At 43.7% G+C, this 14,092-nt stretch overlaps 1 protein-coding gene across 1 annotated transcript in view; it reads right to left on the bottom strand.

Annotated features, from left to right (window-relative positions):
• dlgap3 (discs, large (Drosophila) homolog-associated protein 3) overlaps nucleotides 1-14,092 on the bottom strand; it is a 160,300-nt gene continuing 146,208 nt past the window's right edge. Inside the window, exons 4-13 of the mRNA XM_049603056.1 lie at nucleotides 13,356-13,570; nucleotides 9,959-10,061; nucleotides 9,662-9,878; nucleotides 6,525-7,063; nucleotides 5,088-5,182; nucleotides 3,898-4,117; nucleotides 2,952-3,246; nucleotides 2,771-2,862; nucleotides 2,403-2,549; nucleotides 1-1,741 (exon numbers count right to left, since the gene is read on the bottom strand). Of these exons, the coding sequence (XP_049459013.1) occupies nucleotides 1,427-1,741; nucleotides 2,403-2,549; nucleotides 2,771-2,862; nucleotides 2,952-3,246; nucleotides 3,898-4,117; nucleotides 5,088-5,182; nucleotides 6,525-7,063; nucleotides 9,662-9,878; nucleotides 9,959-10,061; nucleotides 13,356-13,570 (2,238 nt within the window). The 3' untranslated portion in view covers nucleotides 1-1,426. The remainder of the gene's footprint in view (nucleotides 1,742-2,402; nucleotides 2,550-2,770; nucleotides 2,863-2,951; nucleotides 3,247-3,897; nucleotides 4,118-5,087; nucleotides 5,183-6,524; nucleotides 7,064-9,661; nucleotides 9,879-9,958; nucleotides 10,062-13,355; nucleotides 13,571-14,092) is intronic.

The raw sequence follows: 14,092 nt of genomic DNA, 5'->3' as shown, positions 1-14,092 counted from the left end.
TTTGGAGGGAGCTACATTAAACACGACTCCTTTTGTTTTCTTTGCCTTCGGAGAAACTACTTTTCTCCTTTCATCAGCGGTGTGTGAAATTGAGGGGATTGTACTTCAAGTTAGGCGAGTGGATTCTGCTGAAGACTTTGGCAGCTCTCCTCCCTTTCGCTTTATTGATCCACCGCTTTATCTTTGCAATTATGCAAACACACCAGGGCAAAGTCCACTCTCAGTATTCAAGAGAAAACAAGAGAAAGAACTAATAAGGTAATAAAGAAACTTATCTCCTTTCATGGCTGTTTCATCAGGGCATCTGTTAATTCCTGACTGAGGTGGAAAGAACTCTCTACAGACCACTGTTGTTGGTTTGGGTCCTCATTTGACCACTTGGTGGTGCTATAGTCTCACAGTGAAATGGGGGCCTTCTCAGTAAAGTCTTGAAAAGCCACCAAAATATATTCCCCTAAAAATTCCCAGCAACCCCACCCCTGAACACTTGAAACTTCAGAGAGACTACATAAAAAGCAAAACGGCTCTGTGTTTTTTTGTTTGTGATGCTCTCTAGCTGTCAAGGCTGTGATGCTACACCGCAAAAAAAAAAAACTCCTTTTGGCAAACACAAGTGTGCACTCTATGTACAAATAGCACTTGCACATTCAAACAGCCTCACTGCTGAATGCTGAGGGTAGTCGATGGATATGCAGGGAAGTGGGGAATATTCTTTGACTTGGTGCCTGGGTGGACAGATGGCACCTGGGTGAAAAGTGCCAGCTGTAGTTGACTGACTATGCCTCGAGGATGTTCTTTGGGGATTGCCAAGCATCTGACTTTAAGGGCATTTAAACTGATGGTGAGAAATGAATCCATGTTTATTCATCCATACTAGTAGCATCAGTTAAGAGTGCGGATATATCGTAGTTGATTCTGTTGCAAATGGCATTCAGGAGATGGCAACAGTGGAATCCATAGGGAGATTCTGTCATCTCCTCATCTCCAAAGAGGTTTTGTGCCTGTTAAGCCCTTTATTTTCAGTGATGGAGAAGTGCTAGGTGAACACGCACAAGCATGCTACTACTGCGTGAACCTCCGCTGACAACTGTTATAAAAGTGGACTGTTTCTTGTTTGTCAGCCAAAAAGAAATTCAGAGAATTCTTAAAAAAGTCATATCTGCTAGCTACCATTTCAGGTCTAGGCCTCTGTGTCAGTAAAACGTCCAAATTTCAAGACACTAAAATGGCTGTCATTGCTTGTTTAATGAGCAAGAGAAGTGAATTTGCAGTAAGTGAAGTGATGGAAATGCTGAAGGGGAGGGAAGTGGATAAACGGCGATGACCCGCAGAGGATCCAAAACTAGGCTCAGAGAAAGCCTGAGATTCAGATCAGATTCGCAGGGGTGAGTGAGGAGGTGTTGTGGGACACACCTCAGTCTTGTGTTCAGAGTCGAGTCTGGGCTTCGGGGATGTAGATCTCGATGCTGTCCGCACTTTCTGTGGCCGAGTTCTGCCTGAAGGAGGCAGTACGCTTCGTCTGCAGCAGCCTCCTCCTCGCTTCTGTCCTCTGACGGTCCCCAAGGTCCAGGGACTTCTCCCTGATGGGTAGGGTATGTCCACCAATCCGAGGCACAACCAGGCCCCCTGGCCCACCTCCTCCACCTCCGGCTCCCCCATCCCCGACGCTATCGGCCCGGAGGCTGCCACTCACCCCGCCTGCTGGCTTCTTTGGTAAGGGAGGAGGAAGCTTCTTATCCTCCTGGCCCAGCAATGGTGAGACGTAGATGTAAGATGAAAACGGACAGTGGATTTTTGTGTCGGGTGGTGAAAAAAAAAAGGTTTTGTATGGTTGAATCAAAGGGATCCCATGCAAATGCAGTGGAGATATTGGGAGAAACAAAGAGAATGACAAACCAAAGAGCAAAACCACCAACAAAAGGGTAAAATTCAAGTGAGGAAGAGTCACAGGCCGAAACATTATGAGAGACAAAGGACCAACCAACAAAAAAATAAGCAAAAGGCATCTCAGCATGCATCGGGTGATGTAAAAAGACATGAAATGAGAGAGGAAAAAGAAAAAGAAGAAAGGAGAAACAATTGTTAGTTTGTTATCAAGAATAATGTAGTTGATCAGTGAGTATCCTAACCTTTACAGACAATAATGAAACAAGTTTTTTCTTCTGTCTGATCAGCTGCAATAAAGCTAAAAAAAAGCTGATATGCATTTAGATTCCTAGCGGTTTAAGACTCCATCGTCTCGTGTTCAGTTCAGCTCAGTTCCTCTTGCTGTTCTGTATTTTCACAGCCTGCAGAGGCTTGCAGGGCATGACCATCTGCGTTACTCTTCTGCACACTGCCATCTTAGGTCTGGGGGATTGCTGTAGGGAAAGCAGGGCTGTTTGGTTCCTTGGGCCTCTCACCTTCTTTTCAGGTGGGAGCCTCCAACCAGAGTCCTTGAGCCTCTGGAGGTCCTGAAATTTGACCCTGACGTCCTCTATGTTGAGCTGGAGCAGGTCCCAGAAGCTTGCCAGGTCCTGAGAGGTTGGCTGGGGGTATGCTGATGGGTCCTGGGTGAGCAGGGAGACAGGTCATGACATGTGATGGATCACAAAGTAATATACAAGGATTTGAGAAAGAAATACAACAAATTAACACAGGACAAGTTATTTGCAACAGTGTTTTTGCAGCCAAGCTAATTTTGCCTCTAGCGGTATTGAATCTCAGTAAAACCATGCACCATAATGTAATGTGTGTTGTCATGGTTTTGCATGCAATCGCACATACTCACCACACTCTGTTGGCAGAGGCGGAAGAACTGCTGGACTTTCTGAGACATGAGCATCTGGGCACTGCCAACTGCATTTCGTATCAGCTCAAGAACTAGAGAGGAAACAGCACACGAGTAGTTTTAGACATCATTCATTTTTTATCCTTCCCCTGATCCCATTCAAACCTCCTCCCAAACTCACTCTCCTCTGGCAGTTCGTTCTCCTCCGCCTCCCTCTCCATGTTCTGACACCAACCCTCCATCCTCTCCACCTCTGTCTGCAGGAGGCGCAGGAAGAACTCCCCGTCTCTCATGCAGGGTGAGGCTCGGCCTGAGTCGGGCAGGCTGCGGGGCCCCTCCAGGGATGGCGTCCCTGCCCAGGCCCTCTCAGAGCTGATTGGCAGAGGGGAGTGAGAACGTGGAGGCAAGTGTGGGTGCTGGTGGGGCCGTGGGTCCGCTGCGCAGGTCTCAGTGGTATAACCACTCTGGATGAAATCCTGGGTTAACAAAAGAAACAGTTGGACACATAGTATTCAGCAGTGGTGGGACCAGGTCATTATTATGCATGTCACAAGTCAAGACTGACAAGTCCCAAGTCCTAAACTTTAAGTTTCAAGTCCTAAAGAAGTCATAGTGCACTCTACACCAAATGTTTAGCCATTTTAACACCTGAGTAATAATATATATTACTTGTTCTTGAACTAGTTTGTTGGAAGTTGTTGTGTCCCCGTGTGTACTTTGCTAGGACTTGGACTTGGACTTGGACTTGCTAGGGATAAATAACGTTAGTTCATTAAGGAAATGAAGGGAAATTAATTGATTAATGGCACACTTTTTATCTAACATACTTTTTAATCTTTGGGTTTGGGGGAAGGGGAAATGTTTTGAAATCAAAGGGCTCAAGTCCAAGTGAAGTCATGAGTTACGTTGATGTTGGTGTTGAAGTCCAAGTTGCGAGTTGTGATTTTTTCAAGTTGAGTCTAATGTTATTAGATTTGTGACTTGCACCTCATTCTCAATCCTCATGTCCTAGTCTTGTGGGAATTCATTTGACCATAAGGTAGGATTGAACTCTGTCTTTTCCCTACATCTACATGAACGAGGGGACACTGGACCGCTGAGTAATGAATGTATTACTGCAGATTTACCTCTCTGTAGGCCCACTGTCCCTGTGTGTGGACGGTGCGATGACACTCTGTGTACTGACTAGCTGACTCCGGCTCTGACGAATGCCTTTGGAAGGAACAGCCAAACTGGAGACTCTTGTCCTGCGTTGGTACGGCGATGCTGAGCCCGGGGAAGCCCTCGGGGTCCAGGTCGGCCTGCACACTCGCCGTCACGCTGTTAGAGCGCTTGAAACGAGCCCGCCTGCAACACAGGGAGTCACAGCAGGCCCAGAGCCATCCAGTCACGCAAAGTATTGCATGCAAAAGCAATGCTCAAATCATTTTTTTTTCTTCTGATAATTGCACATCCCTGTTGGAGCAGGGATAGTCATGCTGTCACTGCAGTCACTACTACTCACTCAGTTGTGATAAGCCCTGCTAAATCCTCTGGCATATGACGCACCAGTATGTTCAAATGCCATGTCAATGGACTCAGTGATGAGCGTTTACTCTATTACAACTTTATACCCCACCTCCCCTCATCCGTCTTTGCTGTCTGATGAGGTGTGAGATGTGACTCACATTTTCGTTCTCGCACCTCTCTTCTCTCCCCAGATGTCACACTGTCATCGTCGATGATTGAAGGAGGTGGGGGACATTGTTAACAGGTGCACGATTACGCACTGTTCGGGGTTCGGAGTATGTGATGCTGTTAGTACTCGCATGCATGCGTGTAAATCTGACCCGTAAGCAATGCTGGATATAATTAGGAGAAGGGCTGCGTCACGTGTGAAAGTCATGTCAACCCGACGAGTTGCAGTAGTCATGGTTACAGCAGAAAAACAAGACATTCTTGGAACAAAGTGTGAGTGAGTTCAAGCTGTGATGTCTGATGAAATGTTTAATGAAATAATAGGATCTAGCCTAGAAATCAACTATACTGTAGGTGGCTGCACAGTCGGGCGCCAGGGAGACGAAGGTTTTTTCAAATTATGTATTAAAATTATTCACAAAACTTCCTGAGCAAAGACCAAAAGCTCTTGATGAAGCCACGTATTTTGGGGAAAAGATAAATTAGCAAATAAACAAATGCACATCTTAGTTTGCATGTTTATGTCCATAATTAAGGCAAGTTAAATGTCAGGCAAAATAAAAACACCTCAAGTTGGGAAGAGAATTAAAAGAAAAATACTTTTTTCCCCTGCTTTGATTTCTAGTTGCATCACTATTACCTTTTGTCATCTTCCACTTGGACTCCTATAGAGTGGACCTCCGTAAGAGCTTTGCCTTCTGCGTCTGAATCTGACAGAGTCTCTGAACTGTCCACCTGGAACAGAAGAAGCCACAAGGGACCACAGTCAGAGCGAAACACAATCCCTAAAGACGTCATGCAAAACCAAAGGAATAATTCGACATTTTCATTCATTCATCATGTAGTTCTCAGATCTGTCCAATAAAAGGCTATAACCACAAGGGGAAATAACTAGCTTGGCTCTGTCCAGAAGTAAGAAATTATGTTGTTTGTTTTATCTGCACAAAAAGCAAAAGTTTAAAAACAAGTTGTGGTTTTATGAGGGTGAATGACAAAGATACAACATGCTAATAATTGATCTGTAGAGGGTAGGCAGATTTGTTGCCCATGCACCAAGCCAGGTTCACTGTTTCAACTTTATTTACTTTATTTATTTGTTTTATTTTAAATTTTTAATGGATGTAGCAACTCAACATCACCCAGTGGTGCACATTTAACATAAAGGTCTACGGGGATTGATGTTTTGGAGCGAGCCCCAAGTGGCCATTTGATGAACGGCACTTCTGCCTTGGCTTCATTTCCCAGCCTCAGAGGTTGCCGCTTGGCTAGGCTACGCTCAATTCCCGATTGTTGCTTTGTATTTAATACACAGACATGACAGTAGTATGAATCTTCTCATCTAACTCTTGGCATTAAAGCACATTTTCCAAAATATTAAACTGTTACCCCTTTTCCTCATATTTCTGTGTCTAAGTGACTTATGGAGGCAGCAATTTTTGTAATAGGTCCAGTATTAAAGAGACTGCTCCAGCCACAGCAGCACAACATGCTGCAATTGAATCCTTATTGTGCACCATCAATTTACGTCCACTAGAAGAACTCGTTTTTACCAGTGACAGGTTCAGATTGTCATTTTGAGTGTCTGACAACATTTTGGAATGAACCCTGAAAAATATATTTGTACTTTTCACTGATCTGGTATGCTTTAGTGTAACCAAGTCTTGCTCAAGGAGAAGCCTTGTTATGAAATCTTGCAGACTTTTCCACATTTTTGAAATATTCAGCCATGACATTGAAAATCTTATAGATACAATTAAGCAACACTTTACGGTGATTACGGTGCAGCCACTTTCACTGCTGCGGCTAGTGAAATCTCCTTCTACACTGGACCAGTTTAAAAAATCTTCTCCATTAGTCACTTAGACACAAAAAGGTCCAGGCTGACAAATACTCATGGTTCCTTTTAACATGTACCTTGCGCAATTGTGATTGTATTTTGATTAGTCAATTAATCTTTTAGTTAACCGACAGAAGAAAAATCTAATTTTCCACTATGTTCTGACAGTCTGTAGACTGACAGATAAAAATTTTGAGACTAGTTGGTTGTAGCCTGATGGATGAAAATGTTCTCTCTCACCTGCACAGCTATGGATGGCCTCCATTTTCTCCCACCGCGTCCCTCGTCCTGACCCGCAGCTTTACTCAGCACTATGCTGTTCTGAGGCAGAGACACTGACTTCCCCAGGCTGCCCCCGACCCTGCTGTCCCTCTCCCTGGCTGGCCTCGGTGGCCCCTCCAGCAGACTGTCAGCCGAGCTGCTGTGTTTGGCTCTCACTCCAACTCCTGGACCCCCTCCATAGGGCACCAGCTCCCGCGAACCCCTGACCCCATCTAGGCTTTCTGCCGAGTTACTGTGCTGTCGAGAACGTCCAGGGCCTGTGGCGGTGTAGTAGCCTCCTCTGGAGGAGCGACCCGAGGGGCCGTCGGAGCTGCCCAGGTCCACGGAGTTGCTGTGCTGCTTGGGGCGCCCGGGGCCTGAGCTTGAAGCCAACTGTCCGCTGCTCTGGAAGTAGGCATCCTGGGTGGACTCGGTGCTGCTCTGCGCTCGCACAGAGAGTGAAGACTTGGACATGCGAGGTGGGAGTGGGGGAGGAGCACCTTTACGATAAGGAAAGACTGAAGTGTCAGAAGAGTGGGAGAAAGGAAGACAAAGGCATAGTGGGCTGTTAAAGCGAAACGGGTATATCAACAGGGAGCAGGGAAGATGGATACTTACAAAAGGGACAGACTGGAAGGAGAAAGGTGAAAGGAAAGAAAAAGAGTGAAAAGAGGGAAATGTTGTTGGCATGAAAGGGGGTAAACCAATACAGAGAGAAAGAGAGAAAACATCAGAACCATTAAATAATAATGTCAATGCAAGATGTGACAGAAAGATTCATAAACGCAACTCAAGAGCTCCATTTCTTTTCACCAAAAATCAGCTTTTGGTGTGACTTTCAGTGAGAGGCAGGAAGCGATGTGGTGGAAAAGAAAGACATGACAGAAGTGACAAAAGAAAACCTCTTCCCTTGAGCTAACTTAACTCTGCTTCTTAGGAAGATAAAGCAATTTCCTGAGAGAAATATTAAAACTAGCAGCGCAGATTCTGTCTCTTCCTGCTCCTGCACAGCCTCCTTCAAACGTGCACGCGCACACACACAACACACACACACCCACACTTTATTTTCAGCAAATAATAGATCAAACTTTAATGCATTTCTTTCTAAGCATCTTAATCCCTCAGCCAGCTTGTCACGGTTAACAAAGATCCTGACCATGAAACTCTGAGCTCCAGTTTGGGAGCATGCATGTATGGAGGTATCTGTGACTTTGAGTCTGTCGACTGCACATATGTGTTCATACTGTAGTGGATGTACAGTATATGACACTTCACAGAGGCTTTAATAAATATCAGGGGGGATTTGCTGGTGTAAAATTAGACATTTGAGTCCTGCATGGAACAGACACACAGACACACACAGACACAGACAGACACGGACACACAGACACACAGACACAGACACACACACTATCATAAATTACTGCAGATTTACTGTTTACATGGATGTATTACTGAACAGGTCTACCAGGCACAGGCCGGGGGGCCCTGAGTGTCAGGGCCCCCCGGCCTTCACCTGAAAAATGCAACTCAAAGACACACGCTATGGCCAGGACAAGTAAACCATAAAAAAATAAAAATAAATAAAAAAACAACTGCAAAGAGAAACAAAACAACTACAAGAGAGGCGGCAAAATGACAGCGAAGAGACACAAAACAACTACGAAGAGACATAAAATGACCATAAAGAGATGCAAAACAACTACAAAGAGATGCTAAATAACTACAAGGAGATGCAAAACAACTACAAAAAGATGCTAAATGACAATAAAGAGACACAAAACAACTGCAAAGAGAAACAAAAATAACTACAAGGAGACGTAAAATGACTACAAGAGAGGCAAAATGACAACAAAGACACAAAACAACTACAAAGAGACATAAAATAACTACAAGGAGACGTAAAACAACTACAAGAGAGGAGAAATGACAACAAAGACACACAAAACAACTATGAAGAGACATAAAATAACAACAAGGAGATGCAAAACAACAACAAAGAGATGCTAAATAACTACAAGGAGACGTAAAACTACAAGAGAGGCAAAATGACAACAAAGAGACACTAAACAACTACAAAGAGATGCTAAATGACAACAAGGAGATGCAAAACAGCTACAAAGAGATGCTAAATGACAACAGAGAGACACAAAACAAGGAGATGTACAACAACTACAAAGAGATGCTAAACAACTACAAGGAGACATAAAACTACAAGAGAGGCAAAATGACAACAAAGAGACACTAAACAACTACAAAAATACACTAAATGACAGAGGCACAAAACAACTACAAAGAGACACAAAATCACAGAGAGACATGTAATGAGCACCAAGTAACACAAAAACAACAACAAAGAGATGCTAAACCACCACAAAGTCTGTGTGTCCTGCTCTGATGGAGGAGATGTGATGGGACCCAGTGTCTCATAATCCACCCACGACTGTATATTAGGCTTGAGTGTGAACATGATCCAACAAATAAATCAAAAAATGATTAGGAGAACCATAACACACCAAAACATGTTTCAAATAAAGAGTGATACAGAAGAAGAAGGCAAAAGATTGAGACTACAACAGGAAGACAGACAGTCAGACAAACAGAGAGAAGGAAGCAGCTGCAGAGACTCAGCTATCATCATAATCATGAGCACTCCTGTACCTGCGAGCACACTGGGGAGGGCGATGGGAGAGATGAGATACAAAGATGACAGAGAACAAAGAGCATGCACAATAACATGCACACAACTTTATACTTGTAGCATATACACAAACACAAGGAAAAGTTCTGCAGATTTATTGGGTGAAAAAGTGAGATCTTACAGACTAACGGAAAAGAGAATAAGAAAGGTTAAAAATTAAAAATGGATGCACACATTGCACGCAGCTGTGCAATGAGCCAGGGTGTAGCCTATGTGTGTGTGAGCGTAAACTTGCTTTTGTAGAGGTAAGCAGACACAAGCTGTCATAAAATTCCTTCTCACACTGGCTGTCCCACTGTGTCTCCCACCAGGTTGCCTCCACATAAAAGAAAACCACACGTCCCTTTAACACTGATGCAGACACCAAAGACTTGCATTTATTGGTATGCCACACCACACGCACGCACACACTCACCGGCCCCGCCCTTGATGCTTCCCTGGGGGCCCGACATGGAGAAGACAGAGAGGCAGTCGTCATCCTGGGAGCAGCCGGCCTGGATGGCACGGACGTAGCTGTGGCTGCGAGTGCGGAACACACCTGGAAGGTCCAGAGCCTCGACGGCTTGAGACTCCACCTCCCCGAACATGGTCTCACACACCGCCTCGAACTGGCGGTTCAGTGTGTCTCCCAGCTGAAGGTCAAGATACTTAAATTTAATACACTATAAATATACACAAATGCATAATTCACACAAATAAACCAGTTTGTTACCTGCGAGCTGGTCAGAGAGCGGGTGTAACTACGAGCACGGGTGTGGGTTTTGGGTGTAGTTCGGCTGTTGGGGTAGGAGTCTGTACACTGCTTACATGAGTACCTATAATAAAGAATACACAGCAGTAACAATTACAGTGTATGATGTCATAAAAAGCAATCCTACACTTACTTGCTATTATATTCTGACTGTAAAATCTTCAGTTGTGCTATTTCTGTCCAAAACTCACTGCAGCAGCAGCAGCAGCAGCAGCAGCAGCAGCAGCACACATTTAGTTATCAAATAAAATGTCACTGAGTCACGCTCTATGACTATGCCAGCTGGAGTCATTTTGAGTGTTGTGATGCTGCCATGTCACATGGGAACTACTGCAATGCATTGCATTATGACTGTCACTTGTTTATCTTATTTGAAATCATTCTGAGCATTTGAGTAAATGTGTTTGTTCATGGTGGTTATTCAGAAGTGCAGCTGAATGTGTCCAAGTTTTTAAGAAGCTTATGTGACGTTATTCACAACTGTATATACTATCAGGACGTCGATACTTTTTAAATCTATTTTTTAATAAGGGTGTTTGAACTTTGCTGGTGGGATAAAAAGATTGGATTGTTAATGTTTGAGCTGTACATATCGACCCAGTCCTTATCTCGAGATACTGTGGTTTGCAGACCATTTGAATTTAACTCAAATCTGTCACAGAATATCTTAAAGGAGGCTTTCAAACGTCTGGGAAAATAACCCCAGTGACATCATCAGGGTTATTGTCCCAGCTCACACTTTTAACGCGTGGTTTGCATTACAAACTATTAGTGTGGAGTAGAGCCCTGCGCGGGACTGTTTTCTTCATCCTGCTCCTGCCCGCTCCTACTGAATTTCTGACCATTACCGCCTGCAACCGCAAGCAACGTGTGTGTTACACTCCCGCCCACACCCGCAATGTGTATGTCCACTCCCGCCCGCTCCCGCAAAACTCTGAGAATTTATGCCCGCACAATAATAGAGATGCATTGATTTTGTGTCTTCTCCCATCCCGCAGGAGAAAACACGTCATTTTATAGGCTATTAATAAAGAGATTCATGGGGTTGTTTGTTTCGTTTCCCTGGCCTTTTGAGGCACTGGTCAGGATAAGTGCTCCTGTTTCGCTGTTTTCATTTAGTTTTTAATGAAATAAAGGCTGTTTCATATTCTATTCTCCTCCTCTGTATTTTATTTATTTTTCTACCTTTATATAATCTCACAGTGATTGAGGTTGAGGTTAAGGTCTCTTTTCTAAGAGAGACCTGAATAAGAAATATTAATGAGATAAAGATAAAGCCTGTGCTCAATAACACTGGCATCATCACGCCTCTTTATGTAATGAACAAATAGCAACGAGAGTAGGCTGTGAGTGGCTCAAATAACTCTAATAAATAACATAAAATAAACAGTTAACGAATGAAACGAATGAATTTAACAAATGAATCACTTGGCCATAATATTGCTGTGGAGGAAGAGAATGTTGCTGACCGACTGCGGCCCCAATCCCATGCGTCTCTCTTCCAAGGCCCGCTCTGAAGGCGCACTGGATGTGGGGATACTGAAGATGAAATGCGCCAGCTTTGAGTGCGCTGGGAAGTAGAGGGCTCAGTGTGCCTTCAGACCTTGTTTGAGCTTCTTTTCCACATTTGTTAACTCCATCCTGTCGCTATAGGCTACATCCCGATCCCGCAGTGTTTTTTTTTTTTGTCATGGGGGGATGCGAATGAAGCAATATTACATCAAGTGGCCAAAGGGGGCGCTATAGCAACCGATTGAAATTGCAAACTTTGAATGGGCATATCTCATGCCCCGTATGTTGTAGAGACATGAAACTTTGCACAGAGATGCCTCTCCTCATGAAGAATTTGCCCCAAGAACCCATAACTTCTGGTTATATAGATTTTCTGCCATTTTGAATTTTTTGAAAAACACTTCAAATGGATCTCTTCCTAGGAAGTTTGAGCGATCTGCATGAAACTGCATGAACATAATCTAGGGACCAATATCTAAAGTTCCCTTTTGGCAAAAGTTGGAAAACTTACTAAACTGAGCTTCTATAAGGCAATGAATATTGCGGAGGCCGTGGCTCATTACATAAAGGTGTATAACATCTCAAGGGTTTCACCGATCACCACGCAACTTTGTAGGCATATGACCACACATAATCTGAGGGGACCCGTCCATTATTGACCCCATCAAACAAAATGGGGGTGCTAGAGAGCTCATTTCTTATCTAGGCCTAAGTGCCATATCGATTTTTACTAAACTTGGTAGATATGTAGAACAGGATGCCTCAGGTGACTGGAGTAATTTAACTCTAATTGGCAACTGGGTGGCGCTATAACAACAGAAAAATGCTTAAAAATGGCTAAAATGCGACCGATCGCTGTGGCTCCCCCTGTGGCCCAGTGTTGTTGTTTTTCTAATTTTTGGTATGACTAAGTCATGGTATGGTATGCTGTACATAATCACGGAAACTGTCAGTGTGTCATTCTGTCAGTCAGTCATTCTGTCTGTCCCACGTTTTTCTACTCACTGACGTGGTCAGTCTATGTGAAACTGCACATAGGCATTGAGGACTGGCATAGGTAGAAGGTGACAAAGCTGCTGGGTATGGACTAGTCCTCAGTAATTACAAAACACATATATTTTAGGTAAAATTCTCAAAGTGAAACTTATCCAAGCTCCCCTCAAAGCCAGACTTCATTAACAAAAACATTAATTTTACCTCGCTGAACACGAGAGCTGCTGGTCTACCACTGCCTCAATTATTTAGTTAGTTTGTGTTGTTGTGTAACTTTGCTGAATCCAAATTAACCCTTTAAAACACCAAAGTCACACAATAACACAAACAAACTAACTGACTGAGTCAGTGGTAGACCAGCAGCTCTCATGTTAAGCGAGGTAAAATTAATGATTTTGTCAGTGGAGTCTGGCTCTGAAGAGAAGAGAGCATGGATAAGTTTCACTTTCAGTTTAGTTGGGAAGTAATGAGCATACGACTGAATATATGAGACTTGCATTATATCGCACGAGTTGTGTGAGAGTTTGTAAATGGATGTTTTGCTGTTGTTAAACATGGTCCCCTATAACTTTCATTAATCAAAAATTTTCTCTGGTTCTGGATTCTTCATTTACTCTGGAGGCATGTTAGAAAAACAAAGCTTTCTTCACAAATTCAACATAAACCGGGATGAGTAATTAGTACACAAATGATAATATGGGGGGTGAAGTATTCCTTTAAAGGGATGTATTTCAGAATTTCTAAAGCTCAACAATAGATAAGCATTGTACAGAATTTCCAGGCTTTGAAAGGAGCAAACAGGTGTTCTACAGAAACATTAAATGGGCTTGATCACAACATAACAAAGGCTGACCTTTGATCCATGCTGATCGATCGTCTGAAGGCATCCCTCTGGGCGATGAGGGTGGACTTGGGTGAGGCTTTTGGGCTGGTGTCAGAGTCGGCACTGTCGTCGTCGCCCATGGCCTTGATGTAGCTGCCGCTCCGCATGCGACGGCATGGAATCTCCCCTCCGCTGTCTGTTGCACCACCACTGCCATATCCACCACCCCAGTCTTCTGAAGGGACCTAAGGTGCAATCACATTCACACAAGCGTTCCCATAGTCATAGGTAAGTATACAAAGGTCAGAGGAGGATTAATCAATTGCATTATATAGTGAGTGCAACCATGTACAGACATGGTCAAACGGTTTTAGTAAGATTTTCTGTAAATGGGTTAAACACTGTTAAAATGAGTTCAAGTTCAGTATGCATTCTTCTTCTACACCACTGTTAAGGGAAAAGCAGTTGATCACAGTGTGAATTAATTAGTGTTGAGATATTGGAGACGTTTTCACTGCACTGTTGGCAGCTTCCTCCCAATATCTGCTATTAAAGTCAAAGGACTTCTCAACAGGAAATATATTTCATGACTGAAAAATATTTCACACCTCGAACAGAAGGAGAGTGATGAATCAGACATACAGTCATCGACCACGGGCACCCAGCGTAAAGCCAACACACCCGCATGGGTAAATCAAGCATGTTCATACACACCGATGAGAGCACACACACTCATGCACGTACATGGGAGATGATGTTTAAGAAAT

Source organism: Epinephelus fuscoguttatus, linkage group LG17, assembly GCF_011397635.1.
Source record: "Epinephelus fuscoguttatus linkage group LG17, E.fuscoguttatus.final_Chr_v1".
NCBI classification, from domain to species: Eukaryota; Metazoa; Chordata; class Actinopteri; order Perciformes; family Serranidae; genus Epinephelus; species Epinephelus fuscoguttatus.
This window is presented reverse-complemented; position numbering and strand designations above follow the sequence as displayed.